Source organism: Rattus norvegicus, chromosome 8 (genome assembly GCF_036323735.1).
Source record: "Rattus norvegicus strain BN/NHsdMcwi chromosome 8, GRCr8, whole genome shotgun sequence".
NCBI lineage: Eukaryota > Metazoa > Chordata > Mammalia > Rodentia > Muridae > Rattus > Rattus norvegicus.
The window spans coordinates 80,785,933-80,812,956 of NC_086026.1; the positions used below are offsets into that span (position 1 = coordinate 80,785,933).

The window sequence follows — 27,024 nt, forward strand, 5'->3', positions numbered from 1 at the left end:
CCTCTCGTTCTTGAATACCTTCCCTAGTCATTTATTGCCCTGATGTGTTCCCCATCTCTCTGTTTCCTTGCCTTTAACTCACAAATTTCTTCTCTAGTCATTTAGTTACAATATTAAATCTATGAGGCTATTTTGGGGCCTCTTCTCTTTTAACAAAACTATATTATAAATATTTTTTTCGGGGCTGGAGAGATGGCTCAGTGGTTAAGAGCACTAACTCTTCTTCCAGAGATCCTGAGTTCAGTTCCCAGCATCTACATGGTGGCTCACAGCCATCTGTAATGGGACCTGATGCCCTCTTCTGGTGTGTCTGAAGACAACTAGAGTGTACTCATATACATAAAATAAGTAATTCTAAAAATTTTTTTCTAGCATGATTTTAGTGACTTAATGTATTATTGGAAACTTCTTTTCTTTTTTTTTTTTTTTGGTTCTTTTTTTTCGGAGCTGGGGACCGAACCCAGGGCCTTGTGCTTCCTAGGTAAGCGCTCTACCACTGAGCTAAATCCCCAGCCCCTGGAAACTTCTTTTCTCTCCCATGATATTTTCACCCCATTTTATCTTTGTCTTTATAAATGTGGGATTAATTGATAACCCTGAAATTTGTTTCTCTTTTGGCATGGCTTCCTATTTTCTATGACTGGCTGCTTCTCATGTGGTTTTGGATTTACTTGCTATTGTGTGTGTAGATTTCCATGATTCCTGAGCCTTGCATCCCTGAACGTTCACCCCCTACGCTGAGGAGGACGCTGTGGTAGAGGCTGGTGTTGAAGAGCGAGAGGAAGCTCAATCCTGTGAGCTTTCTGTAGGGCCAGAGACTTGGTAATGGGAGGAAAAGCTAAATGTGCCTTTCTTCTCTGCCACACTTAAGCCTGGAAGGATGTCAGCTGGTTCCTAGAACGGGGCTGTAGTCAAAGAGGGCCTGCCAGGACAGCGGAATCATTTTATTAGGGATAGAGTTTCTGTCTTCTACCTTCCCTGCCCTATCCCAGGCCACCCTTCCTCGTTATTTCTTGTTTCCTGTAGTATTCTTCTAACATTTCAGCCACACCATCGCCCAATACCTCCCTCCTCTGTAAAGAACATTTGCACTGCTTATCTCTGCTGTCCATCTTGGCACTAAATCACACAATCCCTCACTTCACTTAACTCTCCTGAAAGCAGTCTCATCTGTGAAATATTATTATAAGTCCCAGAACTGCAGAGAATACATCGTCTCTGTGTTTTCAGTAGCACTTACAAACAAGTCCAGTCTTCCTTTAGTAAACATTGTATAGGGTTTTCTTTTTCTATAAAATAAAATTTTTGCTTAATCCCCCCTCCCCGCCTTAGTTCCAAGTTATGCTATTTAGGTCTTGTCAGTTTATTTGACAGGGGAGGATGTTAGAAAGAGTTGTGCAGATCTCTTAATCTCATGAGTTGTTGCATTTCAAGCACAATTCATAGCTCTTTGTTTTGGACTTTTCTTTAAGCAAGCACTTGTGCATTTCCGTGTTTCTAGAGGCTAGTAGTTGCTGCTGGAATAGTGACACAAGACTTTGCTTTAATCAACGGAGGAAAGTATGACCTTTAAGATTCTTCCCAGTCGCCCAGTGTACCTAGATCTTGGACAAATATGTACAAATGTGTACATATGCACATTACAATTATATATATTTAAATCTCAGTTTCCAGGGATCTTTGATAGTATGTCAATCATATATCAATCTTACATGCTAAGGTTGTGCTAGAAATTTATAATCCTGTTTTTGTAGATTTCTTAGGAATTTACATAAATAATGATGACATTTCTAAAGATGATTTTCCCAGTCTCTGCCTTATTATATATGTTAATACATAATCATCTGTTATAACATGAAATGTTACACTACGAACGAGAAATACTAAAAGCAGACATCCTACAGCTGTTACTTTTAATAATGAAAAGGAACAATGCCCTGAAAAGGAGCAGAGAGCTAAAGGAAACCACAAGAGCTAGGTTCTCTCTCGCAGCAAATCCAGGCGCTGGGTCTAAGAACAGTAAGATAAACCTGTTCAACACAGCAGGATGCTCAGAGAGCAGCCAGTAAGGTGGACACATCCAGGGCTGCAGACACCATTTAACAAATTCCAAACAGTGGCAATAAGACAAATACGCTTCCAGACCACAGAGGGATGAGCTAGAACAGAAGGACAGCCGTACAGTCCCACCTCCTTGCAGTGCTTGGAGGCGGAACAGCATAATTCTAAACCATACCAGTGCCAGTGGGGGAAAGAACTCAAGAGAAAGTGAAAATATTTTGAACTAGATACAAATAAAGTATCAAAATAATATTGGATGTATATATTAAAAGAAAATTAAGCTTCTGTTTTAGGAAACCAGAGAATGAAGAACTAGACTAGTCTAGACTAAACAAAAGAAAATAATTAAAAAAAACAATAGCAGAAATGAGCTAAATTAAAAAAAAATCAGTAAGTACCAAACTGCTGGCCTAGCTAGCCAAAGTGAGAAAATTCAAATTACTATTTTAGGAATGAAAAGGATTCATTTAAAATTATTAAATTAAAAATTAAAAGAAATAAAAAATTATGAACGACTGTGGACCCACAAATTTGATAACTTAAGTGAAATAAACAAATTCTTTTAAAGATGCATTCAACCAAAACTTAAACAAGGAAAAATAAATTTAAATAATCTAAATGTATCCAAGAGATTGAGCTGGTAATTAATAAACTTAAAAGGATCAAATCCAGATGTTTTGTATCAAACATATAAATTCTTCACATTCTATTCTAGAAGGCAGAATGGGGGGGACATTAATTTTTTATGGGGCTATCATTATCCAAATACCAAAACTATATAATGACTTTATAAGAAAAGAAAACTACAAAGTAGACTCTCATGAACATGACTGCCAAATATTCAACAAAAATGTTAGCAAATTTTAGTCCAACAACATGTAAGAACAGACGCCAGTGTGTTTCCTAACCAATGAACTGATAAAGGAAAAAACTGTATTATCATGTTGCTCCAGGGAAAAATGTTTGACAAAATCTTAATGCCCAGTCAAGACAAAATGCCTTTCACCAAACTAGGAACAGAACGAGAATTTCCTCAACTTAATAAAAAACATTTATATAAAATGTAGAACAATCAGTATATTTAATGGTGAGAAACTAGATACTTTTATTCTTAACACTGGAAGAAGACAAGGTGTCCCCTACTGTCACTCATCTTTAATAGTGTAATGAATTCCTAGTTAGTCAGTAAGCTTAGGAAAGGAATAGAAGTATATGGTCTGAGAAGGAAGAAATGAAATGGCCTTTTTTAAACAGATGAACTGATGTTGTAAAGTCTCTAGGACACTACCCCTCACTCCACAATAGGAAGCTCCTTAAGACTAGTGAGAGATTGCAACAAGGTTGCAAGAGCAACCTTTATACAAGAAACAAGCACTGGGATTTAAATTTTAAAGTACACAGTACCATTGAGGGACTAGGCAGATGAGAGAGATGGCTTCAGTGTCTTTAGAAGAATATATTCTTCTTCTTCTTTTTTTTTTTTGGTTTTTTTTTTTTGGAGCTGGGGACCGAACCCAGGGCCTTGCGCTTGCTAGGCAAGCGCTCTACCACTGAGCTAAATCCCCAACTCCGAATATATTCTTTATAAGCCATAGTTTAGCTAAAATAATTCAAAAGAGTGGAGAGATATCCCACGGATAGGAAGACTTGGTATGTTAGAAGTCAGCTCTTTTTACCTTGATCAGTAGATTAAATAAAATCACAAAGGCTCTAGTAAATTACTTTGAAGCCATCAGCAAATATAATATATTCTAAGATGAATATGGAAAGGCAAAAGACCCAGGATGGTTAACCATTCAAAGAGGACAAAGTTGGAAGGCTAGCGTTATCCAACTTAAGACTAACTAAAAAGGTCTAGTAATGAGGCAGTGTGGTACAAGAAGAAAAATCAGTAAATAACTTATTATTTATAGAGATAAAAATGATGGAGCTAAGGCCTACATTGACAAGTTCACATCAAGGTGTAAGGTTGAAGCAGATTACTCAGTTATCATAGGACGAACAAGTACAATTGACTGTAGCCATCAGCATCCCATTCCACAGGACTGAGACAAGAGTCACAAGAGAGCTGCCTCTAATAGTTAGTACCGGGGCAAGAAAAGCAAAGAAGATCCGTAAACAGAGATGAAGGGAAAGACCAGCTAGTTGTTAACTCTAGTAGCAGGACGGGTTGAGCTGGAGGTAGGATTACCGAGGAGCACTCAGGAGGGTTCAGCGATGCTAATAGGCTAATGCTTGCCTGGTATGTTCATAGTGTGTTACAGATGATATGGCTTAACTTGTGCTTTTGTGATACAGACCCTTTTGTATAAAGTGCAACAGAACATAATAAAAATGTCCGGCCCAAATGAAGTCTTGGTTTTTCACGTGTTTGAGATGTCGTCTTGTTGCAGAGCAGAGGCATTATGTTTCCACTCTTAATCTGTACAGATGTTAGACAGTGATTCATGTCCCCTCCCGACAGACACTCCATTCCGGTAACATTGATGAAGGCCCCATCATATCCAGTATGTCTCTTAGTACTAACAACAACCCATAAAACATCAGTGGGACTTTTCACAACTATGAAAATAAAGTTAACGTTCATAAGCTAATTTGTCCCATCCTCTTAGGAACCTGAAAAGGCCAGGTGCCTTCCTTTATGGGCCGTCTGTTTCTTTCACCACAGAATTATGTTAAAAGTGAATGCTCATTGTTTGTAAAGAAATAAAGCAATAGTCAGGCTGGGAGTCAGATATTTTTTCTATTTTGAAGCACTCCAGAGGGGAAAATCCACATTTTTCCTTACTCTTACCCTGAAACCCATAACACTGTAAAACAGAATTTCCTAATATCTTGCTAGCAAGCCTTTGAGTGGAAATAACATGAAAAACATTAAATTAAGCATTTTTGGCAACAGAGGTCTATATTTTACGTTAGTCTTTGAGTTGTTTTATTTTCCACACACTGAACTTTAAAGGATGCTTTGGAAAAAGGAAGGTGTTGAGACATTTATTTCTTCATTCATAATGTTTGCTTGACATTTTATAGTAAAAAAGGCACTAAAAGAAGACTCATAACTCTCAACATCTTGATTTTTAAATAATTCCAATCAACAATAAGTTGAAAACTAGTGTTAAATCTTCACCCAGATTCTCCAGATGTTCTCACATAATCACAGTATAATATTAAAAACCAGAAATTTGATCTTGGCCTATTATTCTCTAACTTTAAAGCTTTAATCATAGTTTATCAATTCTCTCACTATCTCCTCTAGTGTTCTCCCTCTGGTCCAGGAGCTGGTCCATGGTGACACGATGCAGTCCTTTTTGTGACTTATTATTCCTCTCCTTCTTTGCGGCCTTGACTCTGTAGAAAAGCATGGGAAGCTATTCTTTTGGGTGTTGTGAATTTAGATTAACCAGAGTTTTGTCCTGACTAAACCCACATTGTCATTGGGAAGCGCTGCAGAGGACACCTCACACCTCTCGGACGTCACAGACTGATCCTAATTTGTTTCATCACTTCTGTCAAGTCTGATCTCAGGACTGAAATGGTGTTTGCAAGGTAGTAGTTTTCTCTTTGCAAGGAATAAGTATGGAAAGAAGATCCTTGAGGCATGAACACAGGAATCTCCATGTTCTCATTAGAAGTTTTCCTTCTGGTTTTTTTCCGTCAGTGGAGATCACTGCTGTGTTTGATGGATGCTAAGCATCCAATCCCGTTCTTTCATATCTGCTCTCTGGACTTTGAGGACTTTTACTGTCTCTCGTTTAGTCATTAAACTATATCACTAAATATCAGATGCCATTGTCATTCCATGTGTAATAATCTGTTACCATCATTAGTCATTTTGAGTAACAAAAAAAGAAGCTTTAGAAAAAAAATAGAAACCCTGAAACTAGCAGCTTAGGTCCAAGTGATGTAAGAATTGCTGAGCTGGAGGAAGGAGCAGCTGTAGCACAAGCCACGTGGGAGGGGTGCAGACACCAAGCGTGAATTCGAGAGCACTGGAGTTCTAGGACTTAGATCCCATTATTGACCACGGGGAACCCCTTCATGACATCAACACTGTATGCCAAGAAGAATACACATGTCCCTTCTAACTCAAATAAACCCTTGCTGATATTTTTAGCAAGGCTTTACATTTTCAGTGAGTTTTGCCAACTGTAGAGAGATGATAACGGACTGATGAGAGCACGGTAAGAACCGAGGTGTGGCAAGTGACACTGCCACTCCGTACTGACCCGGGGTCGAAGCATTAACTGTGGCAAGCTTGGCGGGTGAACACTGTCACCCGCACAGCAGCCGCCACCGCAACCTGGAACATCTTTTTCATCTCAAATACAGATCCCAGATTTTAAAACACAGTTCTTCTGGGTTGCACTAGGTCCATGCTTCTGGTTCTTCCTGCCCCTGCCTTCTTTCAGTGCAGTCTTCCCAAAAAGTTTCAAGGTTCATCATTTTGTAGAGGAGATCTGGAAGAGCAGTCAGTGTTTTTATCCACTGAATAATCTCTTCAGCACCAATGGCCACTTTTTCTTTTTTTAAAGATTCATTTATTTTATTATATATGAGTACACTGTAGCTGTCTTCAGACACACCAGAAGAGGGCATCAGATCCCATTACAGATGGTTGAGAGCCAACATGTGGTTGCTGGGATTTGAACTCAGGACTGCTAGAAGGGCAGTCAGTGCTCTTAACCACTGAGCCATCTCTTTGGCCCCGATGGCCACTTTTAAAATATTATTTATTTATTTATTTATTTATTTATTTATTTATTTATTTATTTAATATTATAGTTTAAAAGTCTTTCAGTTTTGGTTTTATACAAGTTGTATTAAGTAAAGTTTACTCATAGGTATCATAAAGATAAAAGTATTATATGTATTTCTATTAAAACAAGATGACTTGGTGCCTTGGTAGCCTGCTTATACAGTATTAAATGATTACATTCTTACTGAGTAATGTTTTTCTCTTTCTCTGTTTTATGGGGGGTATGGCTGTTTGCTAGCAAGCTTTTTTGCTTTGTCTTCTTTTGTTTTTCTGTTTTGGAGATCACATCTTGGATCGTGTATATGAAGCAAACATTCTGTCACTGAGCTACACTACCACAGGCTAATGCTTTCTTCAGAGTTTGAGAAAATTTATCTTACAGCCTCTTAACCAAAGATTTTACTAGATAGCCCCTGTTCCCTCACCAGAGCATCTCAAATGTGCCTCTGCCTCCACCTGCTGCTCTGAGGATCGGGCAGCTTCTTTCTCTGTTTACTGCCCTTTGTCCCAGGACAGAGAAACTTAATTCTGAATTCTTGACTCTATTCAATAAAAGGTTAAAAAATATGGCCAATATTATGTCTCTGAACTGTTTTCTGTGTGCCACAGTGGGCACCCATGTATACATACACACTGGAAGACAAATAAATAAATGTAAAAAAAGAATAAAAAATAATTTTTTATTTGTTCTTTAGAAAAGCTCTAAGAAATAATAAAATTCATGCAACCCTTAGAAATACACCCCATAAGAAAACATAAAAAGTAAGCTTAAATCCAAAAGACGATGGGGTTATTTCAAACACTAAGGAGTGGTAACACTGGGGAGAGTTCTTTAAATCCCTTCTCAACTGTAAGAAAAGCATGCCTCTAATAAACTCTTAGACCATTTGAAAGTTCTAGAAGCCCTCTGGTTTTGCTAACATATGTGCCTTGTAATTTGTTTGACTCACTAGTTAGACTAGGTACAGTCAATTTTAATTCAGGAGCTGACTATAATAATGGATATACTTATTCTAGCACCGTTTGAGTTCTGTGAAGATTCCCTCATGCTTCCAACAGAAAAACTGGTATGAAAGTCCTAATGACCATCACTTTGACCCAGGGTTCTATTATCTGTAGATAATGGTCAGAAATTGGACTACCAATAGTGTTAGCATTTATGTGGAATTGTGCACAAGACGCTTTGCCTTTCTGTTTTTATTGATGGAAGGGTACTCTTAATTGGTTGACATGTTCACCTAAGTTAAGATTCCTACTACTTTGTCTTTGGATGAAACAGCTGTCATGAGAATATACTCCTCCTGCTTTAGGAGAGAGGTGGACTTGATACTCTTCTGAATGCCTTTCAACACTTCAGAATCTGTCTGTACCTGTAAGGGAAGAGAAGTGGTGTTACCATGGTACCTCCATATCGCTTGTCTTGTCTTCTGATCTCCCAAATCTCACATCCTATTTTGTTGTGTCCTATAGATCTTTATTAACAATGAATGGCAGAACTCAGAGAGTGGGAGAGTGTTCCCTGTCTGTAATCCAGCCACAGGAGAGCAAGTGTGTGAAGTTCAAGAAGCAGACAAGGTGTGTATTGCTTAGAAGATCCCTTGTGGAATAACCACCAGTAACAGCACAATGAATATGTGTTCCGTGTGCCAACTTAGGTTTAAAGCATCGTCTCTTTGATGACAGCATGTAAGAGGGGTGTGTGCGTGCATGCGTGCGTGCGCGTGTGTGTGTGCGTGCGTGCGTGTGTGCGTGCGTGCGTGTGTGTGTGCGTGCGTGTGTGCGTGCGTGCGTGTGCGTGTGTGCGTGCATGCGTGTGTGCGTGCGTGCATGTGTGCGTGCGTGCGTGTGTGTGTGCGTGTGTGCGTGCGTGCGTGTGTCCGTGCGTGCATGCGTGTGTGTGTGTGTGCGTGCGTGTGTGTGTGTGTGCGTGCGTGCGTGTGTCCGTGCGTGCATGCGTGTGTGCGTGCGTGCGTGTGTGTGTGCGTGTGTGTGTGTGCGTGCGTGCGTGCGTGCGTGTGTGTGTGCATGCGTGTGTGCGTGCGTGCGTGTGTGTGTGCGTGTGTGTGTGCGTGCGTGTGTGTGCGCGTGCGTGCGTGCATGCGTGTGTGCGTGCGTGCGTGCGTGTGTGTGTGTGTGTGCATGTGCGTGTGTGTGTGTGATGTTTCTCTTCAGTTGTGCCTCTTCCTCTTTAACAGGTGGATATAGACAAGGCAGTGCAGGCGGCCCGCCTGGCCTTCTCTCTTGGTTCTGTGTGGAGAAGGATGGACGCTTCTGAAAGAGGACGTCTGCTGGACAAGCTTGCAGACTTGGTGGAACGGGACAGGGCAACTCTTGCAGTAAGTAAAATAAGAAAGCTGTTATGTTTTTACTCCAAAATGACCACTCAGCTGCAAAGTATTCTGTGAAGTGTTGTCATGTAGGGGAGCTAGGGGAGGGTATAGTATATATATGAAATATGAGAGATCTTTGGGGAAGCTCTTTGTGGGAGAAAAAAAGGCCGTAGCATTGCATCACTACTAAGGATCTTCCTTTCTCATTTTCTCACACCTCCCACAAGCGAAGCAAAACACATCCACTTGACAAGCAAAACAAAAGCATCAAGAAACAGGACTTCCAGACTGTTTGTAAAAGACAAATGCCAAGTGGCTCTTTTCAGATCAAATAGGAAAAGAAGGATGTGTACCCTCATACATTCTACTTCGTTTGCTCTGCCCGCTTTTAGAAGTATGATGGAGATTGCCATTTCTTTTCACTACCCTGCACACGTACCCTGCAAACATAGGAACTTCTTATCTGATGGACTTTGTTGTTTTTGCTGCTGTTGTTTTTAAAGTAAAAGTTGCATTGAGAACTGGAGTGTTGGCTTAGCAGTTAAGAGTACACCTCTTTCAGAGGACCTGAATTAAGTTCCCAGCAGTTCATAACTGCCTGAAAATCCAGATCCAGGGAATCAGACCTTTGGCCTCTATGGACATCTGTATTTATATTTATGTGCTCACACATATGTGTGCGTGTATATGTGTGTGCACACACATGCACACTTTAATTAATAAAAGAAATATTTTCTAAATACCTAGTTTCTTTGAAAATGAAGACTTTCTGGAGATTAGGACCACTTAAGAATGTAAATGGGGAGGCCCTGGGTTCGGTCCCCAGCTCTGAAAAAAAGAACCAAAAAAAAAAAAAAAGAATGTAAATGAGGGCTGGAGAGATGGCTCAGTGGATAAGAGCACTGACTGCTCTTCCAGAGGTCCTGAGTTCAAATCCCAGCAACCACATGGTGGCTCACAACCATCTGTAATGGGATCCAATGTCTTCTTCTGTGTGTATTTACACTGAAGACAGTTACAGTATATTTATAACAAATAAATAAATAAATAAATAAATAAATAAATAAATCTTTTTAAAAAAACAGAATGTAGACAGTGTGTGCCACGGATCCATTCTTGGACGCTCCTCGATTGGTTATAGACTCTGCTTCTTCTCTATGCTTTGTAAACCTTGGCTCTTTGCTAGCTAACTATGTAGGGAATTTATTATCCAATTTGTGAATATATAAATGTTTCTAGAAGGACTTGGAACTTACTGAATCTTCTTTCATAAAAGTGAGCCGGTGGAGTGACAAGCAGCATTTAAAAATGAGCTCCATTTTGTGCAGTAAGTTGGTGAGCCGTGCTGTCATCACAATGAATAGTGTCCTTTAACTTCAGTGAATGGAAAACATTTCAACTGTAGCTTTGTCAGTAATTAATTTTATACCAGTATGTGTTATAAAATGTTCTTCTAGAGAGAGATAGTAAATTATAAATATCCATTTTTGTTTATTTCATTTGTTAAACATCTAACAGCCTAGTATTTTTCAAATGAAAACAGTCTTACTTCATTGTTTCAGTGGTCATTGTTTTTGTAACAGACTTAATCAATTTAGGAACATGTCATTAAAATAATGTTTATAATGTAAAGCTGTTTATTATTGCTATTTTTATAAATGGACCAGATACTTTACTCTTAATAGATAATGGTTGTTAACATAAATGTTTACAAAAACCAGTCTTTAAATTGTTAAAGTCTGGGTTTCCCCACAGGAGATCTTGTTTATTTGGTGGTAATAAATAAGCTTGCTGTGCACCGTGAATATTTCACTTCTCAGCAGGGGTCTTGGCAGCTGTGTAGAACATTTTATATCCATGTTGAATGCATACAAAACTGATGTCCCTGCTTCTCTTTGTGGATTCGAATTACCAGAGCACTCTCAGGAAGATCTCCATTCTACTCTGACCATTAATATAACAGAAGGAGGTTTGACAAGCAGAGGATTCTTTATCATCAGTTAAAGAAGCATTGTGTTTATACGAAGGACAGTAGTTAAGGAAAATGCACAGGCACAAGAATAGCACATGTGTGTCCATGTGGTCTTTTACTAGTAACTAAAGCAAGCCTCTTAGGACTGGACACCTTCCTGTTTCAGAAAGTAGAGTTGAACAAGTGTGCATCACCACTCACACCCCAGCCGGGTTCCCTCTGTTCCTTGTTTCTTCTAAAGAAACTAGTGTGTCACTATAAAGTTCTGAGGTCTTAACTATTCTATTTCTTTTCCTACAGACTATGGAATCACTAAATGGCGGTAAGCCATTCCTGCAAGCTTTTTACATCGATTTGCAGGGAGTCATCAAAACCCTGAGGTATTATGCAGGCTGGGCTGATAAAATTCACGGAATGACCATTCCTGTAGGTATGTGAAACGCGAGTGTGTTAAAAAAAGGGAAGTGTGGGGCTCTGTTAGTAGTACTTCATTGAACACCAGGAGAAGCCGTGTACATTGCCGATATGAGACACTTGTGTCAGCTTGAACTGAGCATAAGGCCAAACATTATGTCACTAACCCTGACAATGTTCCTTTTTTGTGTGTATAGATAGTCTACATATAAGTATGAAGGGACATTTAAATCAGTTTATCAGTCAGCTGGGGAGCAGGTATGCAAGGATTTGCTGCTAAGAATTAGGTTAAACCGTCAGCTAGAAGTGTTTGAGGGCAGAAGGGGATTCAGGAGTATCTAACCACGAGATAAAAGAAACTTTATAGGAAAGAGATTGACGGAAGGCAACATGCAGACCCACCTCCTGGTGAGGGGTCTGAGACTAAGCCAGGAAGCTTCTGAGGGAGATCTCGTCAAAGAGATCCTAATTACTTAGATGCTTATTCTTAGATATTCACATTTGTCTTTTGCAACACTATAATTCAATTATCAATTTGATTTCATTGTTGATTTCTTCTCCAGAGTGAAGTCCAGAATTTAAGAAGGTCATGTGGTCTTTATGTGTTACCTGCATTTCTCTGCAAAACATCCCCAGTGTTTGTTTGACAATAGAAGACAAGAAATAATGAATGTTTATTTGCATAGCAATTGAACATGTTAAGTGTTCTTTCATATTTAGAATCCAAAGACCCTGAGTAAGGAAGAGTCCAGTGTAAGACAAACTGGAATTAAAGAGTGTATGCCTAATGAGATAGTAAAACTTAGTGCCTCAACAAAGTCACTTGGTAGTAAATGTCAGGTCTAAGACCCAAAATGTGTGTTAAAAATTACGGCACGGTGTTTTGTGCACTTTGACCATAGATGGGCAGTCAGGTACAGAGAAAAAGTGTCTACCTTATTTATCTTCTTGAAGGATAGCCTTTTGCCAGAAGGCTTTGGGGGAAGGAGAGTGGTGATCATTTTGAACCTTCAACAAGATGCTGTTTTCCTCTGACCTGGTGGTTTCGTCCCCACACTGTATTCCACCTCATTCAAGACCCACCGTCAGCCGCTATTGCAGAATGCATTATCTTTGGGTCGGCAAGGGCCTGGTGCTATTCTCTTTACAACCTACCCATTATTTCCATCCTCTCTGACCGTAAATCCCATGCTTTGACCCTCCTTTGGCAACTCCTACTTATGATGGTTAATAATAATCATTACTTGGATTTATTGGACACTTTCCTTTTGCCTGTTTATTATCTCTTCTGCTATAGTAGCCCTGAGAAGTATTAATCCCCCCTTTCAATCTCTGTAACTCAAATCAGAGTCCTCTGTTCCTCTCCTGCCCATAGCTTCCCTGCGATGGAGGATAGATCAAAACTTACGTAGTTTGCTAAGGGTAAAAGAAAAGGTGTGGTGCTTCCTGGTTTCCTCTGAATGAGTGATGATTTTATTGATTTTATAGTAAGTGGGAGAATGTGGTCCATACTTTAAGCTGAATTTTGTAATAAAGTGGCTTTATGATATGGCAACATATATAGCAAAGATTAAAAACTACCCAAACATATATAGTTATTTATCAGTTTCATTTTTATGTCAGTTTTACCTCTTAAACTGAAGACTGAGCTAAAAAGGCAGATAATGATCAAACCCTAGGCTTTTGCCTTTCGCCAGCTCGGTCCGGTGCTGTCAGTAGTGAATGGAGGGTGAACTCCAGTCCTGTTTAATCACAGTGAGAGCAAGGACTGTTTGTTGCACCCACTTGAGGAGAGCCCAGGTAGTTAGTAGGGTATGACTTGATGGTGACAGGAAGCCATGAAGTCGGCTCCTCACCAGGAACCTTTGGAGACACTGCAGAGATGCTGCAGAGGTCCTGAGGGATCCATAAAGCCAGCCTCATTTTACAGACACAGGAACCAAGTGGAGAGGAGAAAACGTAAATCTTTTCACGACTGTGCAATGAAACAGAGATAGAATTGAGACCTATTCATGGAAGACCGGGGAACATATAATGTCACTTTTTAGAATCTACCAGTAGACTCCTGGAAGGAATAGTATCAGTGCTAATTTATGCTAATGTAAAGTTTCATTCCTTGAGTAAGCAGCCACAGAATTTGTCACTGTTGCAAGATGCTCAAACAGCGCTGCACGGTGTCTACACACACTGGAATCTACTAGAGTATAGAATAGAGTAGTTCTCCAATTTTATGCTCAATGTTTACTACTTGGATTATTTAAAGGGTTGCTATCTCCTCCAGAGTAATTCTACTGCAGTCAAATGCTCTACCACTGAGCTATGCCCTCAAACACAGAGTAATTCTATGTGAACATTAGAGAGAGCAAGATGGCGTTCATTATTCACTGATTTCACTGATTTTTGCTACAGATTCTTATGTTACTAAAGGAACCCGTTTTTATTGTTACTGGCTGTGTAAGACTTGATACAGCTGTTGGAATGCTGTCGTTATCTTGGGAGCTTGGGGTTCATGTCACATATCTCAATTTCTGATATGTTAAGATTTGTTGACTATAATTGCAATTATATCATTAGACTTTAGTTTATTCCAGGATGTGCCAGAATATGAGAATAAAACTTACATTAATTTAAAAAAAAAGTTTAATCCCCGTCTTTAAAAGTAATATCTTTCTTAAAGGAATTACTCAAATACTAAACTTTTGATTAACTAAATATGGAACTTTCTCTGTCTCTCCATCTGTCTCCCTCTTTCTTTCCATCCCTTCCTCTTCCTTCCCTCCCTCCCTTCCTCCCTTCATCTCTTGTGTAATTTAATCCCTAACAAAAAAGCGTAGGGAAGTGGCTTGATCTTTCACAAAAAGTCTTGTTCTGTACTGTCTGCTCTAGGACAAAAGCGTGCCCTAATGTACCTGTTGGGAGTGCATACTCCACAGAGATTAATGTAATGTTCAGCTAAGCTTATAGCACAGTGAATATCTAATTGTAAGGTTTTCACATTCTTTATGGCCAGAGGGTTCAGAATGTATACGGCAAGATCACTGGGTTCTTAGAGCATTGAAGTGTGAAAAGTACCTTGTAGCATCCAGACAGCACATAGAGCCTGCAAAACAGGTTCCAGGCAGTAGTGAGGGAGGAGATTTGTTTTATTTTAACTCTCAGGTTTAAAGACTATGGGAAGAAAAGTGTTACTAACTTGTGAAACTTGTCACTTGGTCATTTTCCTTGAAATGAGGCCAGCAAGTAGCTAACTCTTACATTGGTAAGGAGTGAGCTAACTTGATCAGGCAAGTGACTTTGGGAAAGATTAGGAAGGCATCTCCCAAATGACTGCCCCCCGGTAACCCTGATCTAGAAGCCCTGGGGACTTGGAGCAGGGTCCTGATAGCTGTGAAGGACCCCCAGTGCCATCAGTTCTTCCCAAGGGCCCCGTAGAAGGTACATGTCTCGTGTTTTCCAGGAACCACAGCTACCTAATTGGGGGTATCCCTTGGACATGCAGGAGCACCCTCCGAGTCCACAGGGCCCAGAGCCCTTTCTTATTCTTTTCAGTCAGTGTTCTCTTGGGAAAAGTTCAAGAGACAAGATCCCCATGTTTATTTAGGATTTAGTGAGACCAGCCACAAGGACTGCAGGAGCTGGTACCCTTTCTGTGCCAACCTTTAGCTCAGTGTATATCAAATCTGTGAACAGATCATCAAGTACATTGTATTCCTCATAACTCAGTTCATCTTGGGACACAACTATCAAGTCAAGTTTACTCCCCGTTGGATCAGCTTCGAAAGCTGTTGTCTACATTTTTCTTTCCTTTCATTTTTCAGTAGCTTTCAACACTACGTGATACATTTACAATCTTGTAGATATAAGAAGCAGATGGAGAAACCTATGAGGCACCTTGCTGTGCTTCCATAGGTGACTGGTGAACCTTCTGTGAACCACCCATTTTCTCATTGTATTCTTATGTCAACTACCCTGTTCTTGCAGCTCATCTGTCCCCCATCTCAGTGTTCATCCCTTCCCCTCACAGGTTCACTGCTTCGTATTTAGTCACTGGAGTGCATCACCTCAGCTAAATCATAGTTTAGTAGAGAGCTTTCCTTGCCAGTGGACTTTTCTTGAGTATTGACCAGTATTGTGCTGCTCATGAAAGCCCTTTCCAGAGAACGATAAACCGATGGGTTTGTACTGATGACTTGTACTGGCACAGCTGATGAGATCCACTTCGAAGATTCCCGAGTTGGCTCCACACTGAGTTGCTGTAGGTTGGTCTTTAAAGTACCACTTGGACTAATGTCATCCTGTGGATGCTTTTTGCATATTGGCTTGCTCGCCCACCTGCCCAAGCCTGCCTACCTCCTCTTTCCTCCCCTTAGGCTAGACTCTCTTAAACAACACCAAGGGACTAGGTGAAGATTGAGGAAAAGGTCTGCAAAAGCATGACAGAGAACGAACTTTTTCACAGTGTTCCTCAAATAACTAAAACAATGAAGGACCTGAGAGAAAAGGGGCAAAGGATTTAAATTTGAAGGAAAAAATTGAAAATGGTTAGTACGTTCATCCTTAAATATCATTAAACACAATTCAAAATTAAACACAGAACAAGTTGCCATATTCTAGATTTCAGATTGGCTAAAATTCAGATATTCAGAAAGCTGGTTAAAGAGTAGAAAACAGCATTGTTGTTAGGACTTTTTATAGCTTTGATAAATGATGATTTTCAAATATTTATCAAAACATTGAAGACACATACACTTTAATCAAGAAATCCCAGTACAGATTACTAACACACATAAAGTGCTGTCCTTACTGTACTCTGTGACTGAGCCCGGGGAGAGACTTGTAATTAGCTGGGCTGAGAAAGGGGGAGGGGAAGACAGCAGCATGAGTACCCTTGTGAGGAGGAGTGAAAGTTCTCAGAGAAATGAAGGTAGGAGATAGCTAATTTGGGGAAGAAGGATTGGGGATCAGAGGATAGGAAGGGCCTGGAGGAGAAAGAGGAGCAGAAAGAGAACTTTATTTAAAAATGTAATTTTGAACTTAGCTTAAACAACCCTGGGTGAGAAACGTTAGCGGTTAAGATGTGCTGAGAGATGAAGATTAACAGCCTCCTTCGCCATCTGTCTCTGTCTCACCACAGCCTCCTGTCCTCACCTCCATCCCCAGCTCCAACAGCTCTCCTGCCCCAGTCTGGACTGTAGCTTCACTTTCCTTGGGGGAGGTGCTGCTGCTTTTGACAGACAATCCGCTAGTGAAGTAACCAGCAACAAATCGGGAAACAAAGACTTGGCTCCATTAGCTTTAAAAAGTACCCAGATAAAAGCAACAGCATCTTTCTAAAGAATTTGGTTGGGGCTTCCTGGCTGCCTACTATTTCCATAAGAGAAGCAAGGCTGCCCAGTGTCTCAGGAGCTTTTCCTTCAAGCCCCAAGGGGTACCTGCCTGTGTCCCCAAGACCCAGGTCATGCCTGGGACAGTGCATTGAGTGAGGGGATATATTTTCCTTTTTTTCTTCATATTTTCCAGCTGCCCAGCATTTGAAGTGTGCTCAATTACATTTCGTTTAATGGGTTTTAATTTTGAAAACTACCCAGAAAAGCTGTTTAAAAACTTGGGGTACAGGGCTGGGGATTTAGCTCAGTGGTAGAGCGCTTATCTAGGAAGCGCAAGGCCCTGGGTTCGGTCCCCAGCTCCGAAAAAAAAAAAAAGAACCAAAAAAAAAAAAAACAAAAAACAAAAACAAACAAACAAAAAAAAAACTTGGGGTACCTGAATATTTAAATTAGCCTTTGTGTATCATAAATTTGTCCTTCCTTTAGTTGTAGATGTCCTCTCATCTGTTCTGGTCATGTGGTAGGTTTATCTGTAGCTGCCTGTGTGCATGCATACACACACGCGTGCACAACACACACACACACATGTGCGCGCGCGCACACACATGCACACACGCACACACACACACGCACACACACTCACACACACAGTGCACACACACACTCACACACATGCACACACTCACACACACGCACACACTCACACACACTCACACACACGCACACACTCACACACACTTGCGCGCACACACATGCACACACACGCACACTCACACACACACTCACACACACTCACACACACTCACACACACACGTGCACACACACACACGCGCGCGCGCGCGCGCGCGCACACACTCACTCCTGAGGACTGGTGCTGTAGTACTTGGAGAGAAGGATGTTCCTCGGTGTCATTTCTGGTGTCAGCTGCCATGTCAGCTCTCCTCTGACTCCCCCGACCCTCTCTGGAGTGACCGTGCTTATCTCTTTCAGATGGAGACTATTTTACCTTCACGAGACATGAGCCCATCGGAGTGTGTGGACAGATTATCCCGGTGCGTGCATCTCCTCGCGCTTCATATTTATTTTCATTTGACTCAGTTCTCTTAAAGACACAGAAAACATGGTCCTTAGTATGTGTGTTTTTCGTTACTGGGAAGAAAACCTGAGCTCATGTTGTTGACATATCTCTAACAGCCTCTCTGCAAATGCTTATTTGAACAGGTGAATCGAGTTTCGGGCCTATTACCGTGAATGGAGTTCTCAAGTCATGGGAGTCTCCTGATAAAAATAAGCAAAGCCAAGGACAGTGTATGAACAACCCAGCCTTGGTTATGAATACCTATCTGCTTCTGGGGAATTAACATGGGGTTGTATTTGCTGTGTCTGTTTCAGATCGGCAGCTCAGCACCTTTCTAGGCATATTGTTTTATATGATCCCTTTAGTTCTTCTTTCTCACTGTCTCTTTTCACAGGAGTCTAAAGAAAGGTGCTTTAAAAGGCACAACAGCACAGTTAACATCATAGTCCACATTGAAACCTTTCTGGGCTGTTGTCTATCTTGTAAAGAAAAATAGATGTAATGACTAGTGTTTGGATTGGAACATTGAACACTGTCCTTCACTCTCTCCCGTGCACACCCTTGGCACAGCACAAAGCATCACGCAGGCTTCAACAGTACTATCTCACAGTTCTGGCTGGGATTTCAGGGGGTGGGGGGCTGTGCTGACACTAAAGGCAGTATAGATAAGACACGAAGTTTTTTCTTTCATCACATAGAGGAATGATTCAAGAATAATCTTTGAATTTGGAAGCCAAAGATTCTTAGGGGCTTATTAATATTTGTTCAAATGATCAATAAACCCTGGTTTATTTGTGGCCTTCACTAGAGAATGAAGAAAGGAAAGAGAAAGTTTTGGTTGAGTTCTCTCTCTACTCTCTTCAAGGAAACCCCTCTGTGTCTGCTACCTTCTCTGCAAGCATCAAAGCTGCCCCTCTTGCTCTCCCAGGTCCTCAGAGCCTCAGCTTCCCTCACAAGGCAAGAGCTCCTGTCAGCCAGCTCCCTCAATTACTGCCTCCAAGATTTACGCACTGTAGATGGAATTAAAACATCACCAAGGACTCCTAAGTTTATAAACAACTAAGGGGAAAAGAAATTGGGTGTTTGGTGAAGGCAAGACACTTGTATATTTTTGCAGCTTGCCAGAGCAGTGAGAATCCTTCAAGGATGGCAGCTGAGAGGCTTCAGGCAGAAACACATTGTATCAGGGGCTGAAGCTGGGGGCCTGGAGTGCTGCTTTCTTCATTGATGTAATCATTAGACACTTGACAGTAAGAAGTCTTATGCTTATGACAATACAGGCTTAATATTGTATCAAAATCAGCTTAAACCATGTAGTTCCCCTTTTCATATTCTCATAAAGATACTTTAGTTTGGTTTTCATGCTATTTTGCTGGTGAAATTTTTTTATTCATTGGTAGGTACATTTTATAAAATGTATAGTTGTATTTTTATGACAGTACATTCAAAAAGGCCACATTGAAGTCTTAAAAAACAATTGATAGCTAGGGTTTCCGTTTCTAGATAATATACATAAAACATTTTTCAAATCAATGTGAAAATCTTGAAGTAAAAATCCAAAATTCAAGAGGAAACATTCACATATTGAGACTTTGGAACAAAGCCCAGTTTAAGAAATATGAAAACAAAATAAAAAGTAAAGCTAAACAAAGAAACGTCGCTCGCTGCTGCTCCTCAGCTCGAGCTTTCCTAGGTGGGCATTTGGAGTGTGAGGATACACGGAACAGAGAGGAAGGAGACTTGGAAAGCCAGTGCCGCTCTCTTCATGGTGATGTCATACACCCACGGTCTACACTTGGTGGCGGAGATGATCTATGTTCAGAACAGTTTTGAAAATCTGAGAAGTCACAGTTTCTTTCTTTCAAAATCTGAGAAGACAAAAATAAGCAATGGAGAAACATTTTCCCCATCTATTAGCCTTGCCTTTCCCTTTCAGTGGAATTTCCCCCTGCTGATGTTCACCTGGAAAATTGCTCCCGCACTGTGCTGTGGTAACACTGTGGTCATCAAGCCTGCAGAGCAGACACCACTCAGTGCACTGTATATGGGAGCCCTCATCAAGGAGGTAGGAATAAACGGACTCCAGGGGCTTCTTCCCCTCCCTTATGTGGAACCTGTGAAGCAGAGCACAGCCAGCCTGAAGGGTGATACACGTACACCTTTTTTCCGATTTGTGTTTCCTAGGCTGGCTTTCCACCCGGGGTCGTCAACATTCTGCCAGGGTATGGGCCAACAGCAGGGGCAGCAATAGCGTCTCACATTGGCATAGACAAGATTGCATTCACAGGCTCTACTGAGGTAAGTACCTGAGAGACCATGGGCTGAGGGGAAGTCCCATGAGTGAGTAAAGGGGTTGAATGGAAATGCAAGTGTAGTGTGCACGTTTGCAATCTCCGTTCTGGGGAGGTGGAGATGGCAGGTCTCTGAGGTTGCTTGTCAGCCAGCTTTGGCTACTGGCAAGTTTTAGGACAGTGAAGAGGGTCTGTCTCAACAAAACGAAACAAGGTGACTGCTCCTGAGAGTGACAGACACTTGGGGTTGTCCTCTGGAACACACACATATGTGCACACACGTGTAATGTAATACATACATACATACATACATACATGCTGCAAATAGTGCCTATAGAGTCACACCCACAGAGAGCACCCAGGCCCCTCAAGGGGCAACATCAGTCTCATTTCTAGATCACCAATGAGTGTGAAAGCAGAGGTGCACACTGACTCTTTGTGATTCTGTCTGTGTAAAAACTACCCCACAGGCTGGGACTCTTTCTTTTCATCAAGACACAGGACAGAAGCAAGAAGAGAACTGAGGATCTCTCTAGTCTATAAGGGAGGAAACAGACAACTTTCCCCTTACATCTCGCCGGGTCCTATGATGCAAGCCGTAGGAATGCTGTAGAGGTTTCTCTACATGTAGGAATGTCAGCAGGGCTTTCTGTGAAAGGCCAGACACTTCGGTGTTGGAGACTTCACAAGCAATGCGGTCTCCATTTCATACTCTACTACGCCTAACTGGTACCACGCATGCGTCACATGTGAATTTATGAATCAGGCTGTATACAAGTAAAACTTTTACATAGATGCTGAAATTTGGATTCGATGTCACCATAAGGTATTTTCTACATCACCAAATACCTTATTTTTTTCAAATAGTGAAAAATATAAAGACTGTTTTTATCTAGTAAGTCAAACCAAAAACAGCAAGGAAATACGCGCTGTGGTTTAGTTCATCCTGATCATCATGCCCTATCATGTCTTCCATTCCGGTTCGGATGACGACAACGTTTCAAGCTGTTGTTAGAGACTAGAAGCGATAGAGCGCCTGCGTCTAGTGAGGGTGGGATCAGATAACGGAACTAGAAGTGTTGTTCTCGCTATCCCTGTGAGCTAGCACTGTTCCAGAACCGCAGCTGTCCTTTTGGAACCCCATGGAGGACAGCAGCACTGGATGTGGGAGATCCACAGGGCTGTAGTAGTCAAGCTACGAGAAAAAATGAGAGTTATGTCTGCCAGAGTAGAAAAGGAAAAGGAAACACATGAAATTGGTTTATAACATGTTTAATACAATATTTTAAAAACATCATTTCAGCTATCTCTATACAATTACTAACTCCATAATTTACGTTCTCTTTGCCGGCGAAGCCTATGAGATCTAGTGTACGATTTACATTCACACTACAACTCAGTGTCATTAGCTGTGTTTCAGGTCTTCTATAGATATGTGTGACTTGTGGCCAGTATATCTGCCAGAGAGATCTAGAAATTTCTTTAAGTCAGGTGATGCAAAATTAATGATATTCAGTTAAATGGTTTCTTCTGGCTTTGTATAAGCTAAATAGACTTGCATGCTAATTTACACTCTCTGTTTCCAAACTTTTATTTGACTTTTACTTGCTATCATAATTTTGAAATGTATGGAATATGCAACCCAAAATGTGAATGTGAAACGACGCCGTATTCTTCTGGGTGCACAGAGTCTGTTGCTTTAAAAGTCTTTGCTAAAGACGCTAAAGAGCACCTGCATCCAATTACAATCAGACTGGAAAGTAATATCCACAGAGCAAGCCACTGGGAGGAACTCTGAACTAAAGACGGAGGCTAACATCTAGGCAGGCTGTTAAGGGGGTCACACGAAACCCCCATCTTTGTCCCATGTGAGGAAGGTTGGCAAGAATCCTGAACAAGATACTTCCAAACAGAATGAGCCTTTCCAATCTACAAAGGATTATATACCACAACCAAATAGAAGTTAATCCAGGAAGGCAAGGTTGGCTTAATGTAGAAAACAATTCAACACTCTATATTAGTTGAATAAAAAGTAAAAGTTACATGATCACCTTAGTAGACATAAAAAAGAACTTGACAAAATCTGCCCAGCGCAGAAACCTATACACAGCTGTTTATAGCATTATTATTCCTTGAAGATGTCCCGAATGTCTATCAAATGATGGATAGATAAAATGTAATGTATCCACAAGTGGTATATTATTCAATAATTAAAAGGCGGATGAAACACAACATAATATGGGTCGACTCTGGAATGTGGCGATGACAAGCTGTATATTTTATGATCATACTTAATTGAGAAGTGTCTAGAAGAGGCAAATGTATACACTCAAAGCAGATTCGTGATTGCTAAGGGCTCAGATGAGTGACTGTGGATGACTATGAAATTTCTTGTGGTTTTGTTGAATTTAGATAGCTGTAATCATTGTGGGAGTTGCACAGCTCTGTTAATAAACTAAACTGCCTGAACCACATACATCAAAAGGAACATCTTATAGGGTATGAAATGAATCTCAACAAGGCTGTAGAAAGTGAATGATTCTGATGGAGGCTTTAGACCTTGGATATTAATAGTCAGCACTGATTGAGCAAATACTTCTTAATGCTAGCCAAGTGCTTGTCATCCTACCCTGTGCCTCAGTGCCAAAGAAGGTGCGGGGATAAGCTTAGCCCAGCTGAGAAGGCTAAGTAACTTATCCTGCTACATGCTAGTAAGTTACGAAGCTGTAAGCCATACCCAGAGCTCCAGTGCCAGACAGTACAGCTCTGCTTTCTGACTGTATTTTCACACGTGCCTTCAGCAGCCAGGGTTCACTGAAATCCAGAATAGCAGATACTCTCAAAGAGAATTTTATTGTTTGTTTTATTTTTTTCTGAGAGCTCCAACTACTTTTTTCTTTTAATTTTTTTTTTTTACTTATTCACTTTACATCCTGTTTACTGCCCCTTCCCAGTAAGCTCTCCCACAATCCTTCCTCCATCTCCCTCCTCCCCTTCTCCTCTGGGAGGGGCTTATTTTTTGAAGCAGTATTACTCTGCAGGCCACGCTGACCTCAAACTTATGACAGCCCTACAGCCTTAGCCTAGAAAATTCAAGGAATACAAATGGGACCACTAGGCCCAGCTCTCGAAGAACATAGTTTTTAGATAGTGCAGGATTTTTAGAGGAAACTGTTCCATTGCAAGAGTTGTTTAAAAGTATTTAATTCTGAAAGGCTCTCACCATTGTTCTAATTATTTTTTTCTAAATTTCAAATTTGGATTGCATCTTTTACCTCTGTTGTTTGATCTGGTACAGGTTACTTTAACGTTTGACCCCAAGTCACCCCAGGTCAGTCCCACCAACCTTTCCCGAGCACCGAGCTACCATCTGCTGCTATGCTTTGGGGAAGCAGCAGTGAAGCCTGGGTCAGGATAGCCCACAGGGCAGCCTCTAAGTGGCGCATACAGTGTGCTGTGCAAGCTCAAACAAAAAGTTTCCTTTAAAGTTGCCTGGTTTTAAAGATGTGTTCTAATGGGATCGAACCAAAATTCTCCTCAGGAAGTTGCCATGTATCTTTTGCATCTAGAGAAATTTCACTGTTCAAGACATTTAAACTTGAATAAAGAACTACTTCGTTTAAAAAGAAAAATGCATTTTTAAATTAAGACCATTCCTCCTTCCTTATTTTTGAGATGATTTAAAAAGAATCATATTGCTTTATTTTATGTGTATAAGTATTTGATTGCATGTATGCACGTACAACACATGCATGCAGTGCCCATAGATGTCAAAAGAGGGTCCCCTGGAACTACAGTTATAGATGGTTCTGAGCCACTATGTGGATCCTGAGAACTGAATGAGCCATATCTCCAACAGTAAAAAACATTTAAGGAAAAAGATAATTCTACCTCTAAACTCTGTGGTGGCTACTGCCAACTTGGGAAGGATTTGGGTATACTTTCCTTTTAATGTGAAAATTCAGGTTATGGAACCGAATTGTGAAAGAAGCAGGGAGGAAAGGACTCAGCTCTGGAGACCGCTGTGAGTGTGTTGCCTGCCATTATTAGCTATGTCTCAAACCTAATCCCACAGCCAAGACCAGTGCCTTCCGAAAGCTCAGTTCTTACTTTCCTGTAGGACGGGGAGTCAGTTTTTATGCTCCCTAGCGATAAGGTGGAGGTTTTATTTGTTCATCTTTCCAGCAGATATTTAAAATTCCAAAGCTGCAGACTACATACCAATACATAGGCTTTCCCTGTCCAATAAAGTCTTTTCCAGATAATGCGGAAAGATGGGGCCAAACGCCAACTTAAAAACTTGCCACACCAGATGGCACCTGTCAGTCAGTACATGTTTGATTTCCTAATGTCATCCTCACTTGAAGGTCTAGCCTGCCTGCCCTGGGTCTCATACCCCCAGTGACTGGTGGACATGGAACCTCTGAGTTCTTGCTGGGCTATTTAATCTTTAAGGAGTACAAAATATGTGAGAGTAGATAATGGTGAGGTTTCCTTTATAACTCTTTCCCTAAATCATCTTGCTAGACTCCTGGTCATGGTCCTCAGCCATATTAGACTGAATTAATTTCCATCTACAAAGCTATGCAGGGACAATAGTTGGTGGTCAGTTGAATTAGCCTCATACTAAGCAAAAACTTCTAGAATCTTACATTCACTTAGGAAGTTAACTTAGTCCAGCTTGAGTTCGTATCCCTTGGTCTTTTCCTTAGAAAATGAAGTACAGTGCAGCTTGGGAGAGCACTGGTATTATGCTACCCTGTGCCTTTCTCTAGAAAGCAGTGGATAGAGTTGTAGCTTTTCAGAAATTCAAACATAGGATTCAAATCCCATTAAGAAGAGCAATTAAGATCACATATGCCAGATTTGTACGTGAAATCTCAGCTTGCTTTAGATGCCTATTATGGTTGTATGCACTTGGTTACAGGACTCAGTACCGTGCAATCTTTGCAGTCCTCAGATTTCCTTCTATAGATGAGGGATGATTTTTATCTACTTTGTGAACTGAGAGGGTAAAAGAAACTGGACTGAAGTGTTTGGCATGGGGTCTGGTTCTCAGCAAAGTGTCAGTGCAGATGAGCCATCCTTGTTTTCTGGATTTCGTTGTTATTTGTTTGAGATGGTAATCTCACTGTGTAACCTTAGCTGGTCTAGAACTCGCTCTAGTTAGAGGCTGGTAGAACTCCATCTCTTTAGTCCTGGGATTAAAGGTATGTGCCACCACAGGCAGCTGGTTGCTACTTTGTTTGTTTGGGTGTCTTAAGGGAGGTGGGGGATTGAGTCAGGGTCTTACTGTATAGCCCTGGTTGTCCTGGATCTTGACTGTGTAGGCCCGACTAGCCTGAAACTCACAGAGATCTGCCTGCTTGCTTCTGTCTCCTGAGTGCTGAGTTAAAGGTGTGCACCACCACACCCAGCTCCCTATTTATTTCTGAGTGACATTTATAGGGCAATCTAATCTTAGGGAAAGTGTAGTATAAAAGAAGGGCCAGTGGATTCTCCCAGATAAGGGTTAGGGCCCAGCTTTCTTACTCTGTGATCTTGGCCTCCTTCCTGTCCTTCAGTTTTATGTTTGGCAGGCTGTAGGAACTCTGTAAAGGCTTATTTGTGGGTTGGGACAACACATTTGAAAGGTCCACCCTTACTGCTTGGCACACTGAAAGATTTCAGTAAACACTAGTTGAGTTTGAAACCCCCATTTGCAAAGAATGTCTGTCAGAGGCTAATTCCCACTCTCCTCTGGCAGCTTCCCTCTCCTTTTGTTTGTTTTGTGGCTTTCATAAATAGTTTACAGATATTTTTGGCTTCTAGCAAGTAGCATATGTGTGCTTCTCTTCTGTTTCATGTTTTGGAAGATTGACCCAGTGCTAGCTTGCATAAATTCCTTTAAAATCCTGTAAATTAGTGGACCACTTAGAATGTAGCCCAGGAAGAGATTGGTATCCATTCAACAACTCACTTAGGATTCCTCGCTGTGATTTAGAGTAGGGGCCTCGCTTTCAACCAGGGTTTGCCAAAGTGACATTCTGTTACTTGGGAGAAGCATGTAATGTAGATAGGATTGCTTTCAGCAGTTGCTCAGGACACCTCGCCTGTACTGGTGGGAACTCACTCAGATTCAGGTTGCTGGACTTCACCCCAGAGCTTCTGGATTAAGTTGGACTTGGCAGTGAGTCTAAGAATCCTCATCCTAATAAACTTTTCTAAGAATTCTTAATCCATGGTCAAGAATCAGTGGTCTACTTGGATTGGATCAGTTGGATCACACTCCACATCCATTTAGGACGCCATGATGCTGAGTGTGTTAATCCGTGCTGAAACAAGACATTTGTATTTACTAGAAGACCACCCACCCACACTGTCTTTAGATGCAGTTTCACTGCTGGCCATTCTGACAGACTCTTCCCAGATTACCCAGTGCTGCACAGTGAGAGAGGCTGAGCTCCTGTGCTAGAACTTATTTGCAGTGAAAGCCTTGTGTGTTCCCATCCTGTGTGCCAGAATTATTGGGTTTTTGGGCCATTGATATATTCTTTGTTTTATTTTTGTTTTTCACTCAACTTCTCTTCATTATTCTTTCCCCATCAGGCTCTGCTTATATTAAATTTTAATTAACTTATCTCTAATACATCTATTAAACTATAAATCTATCACTCCATACCCTAGCCAGGCACATAGATCAATGTAATTTTCATGTTAGTAGTCCACAAAGGACAAAAAGGAGCTATGTGGAGCAGTTAGCCTATACCATAACTATTTATTTGCTTAACAGATTATTACTAGTAGATTTATTG

General features: G+C 40.9%; 1 protein-coding gene across 1 annotated transcript in view; it reads left to right on the forward strand.

Moving 5' to 3' along the window:
• The window catches only part of Aldh1a2 (aldehyde dehydrogenase 1 family, member A2), a 79,251-nt gene that overhangs the window by 27,292 nt on the left and 24,935 nt on the right, over positions 1 to 27,024 (forward strand). The window contains exons 2-7 of the mRNA NM_053896.2: positions 8,288 to 8,392; positions 9,013 to 9,153; positions 11,420 to 11,549; positions 17,852 to 17,913; positions 19,876 to 20,004; positions 20,124 to 20,237. Coding sequence (NP_446348.2) covers positions 8,288 to 8,392; positions 9,013 to 9,153; positions 11,420 to 11,549; positions 17,852 to 17,913; positions 19,876 to 20,004; positions 20,124 to 20,237 — 681 coding nt within the window. The remainder of the gene's footprint in view (positions 1 to 8,287; positions 8,393 to 9,012; positions 9,154 to 11,419; positions 11,550 to 17,851; positions 17,914 to 19,875; positions 20,005 to 20,123; positions 20,238 to 27,024) is intronic.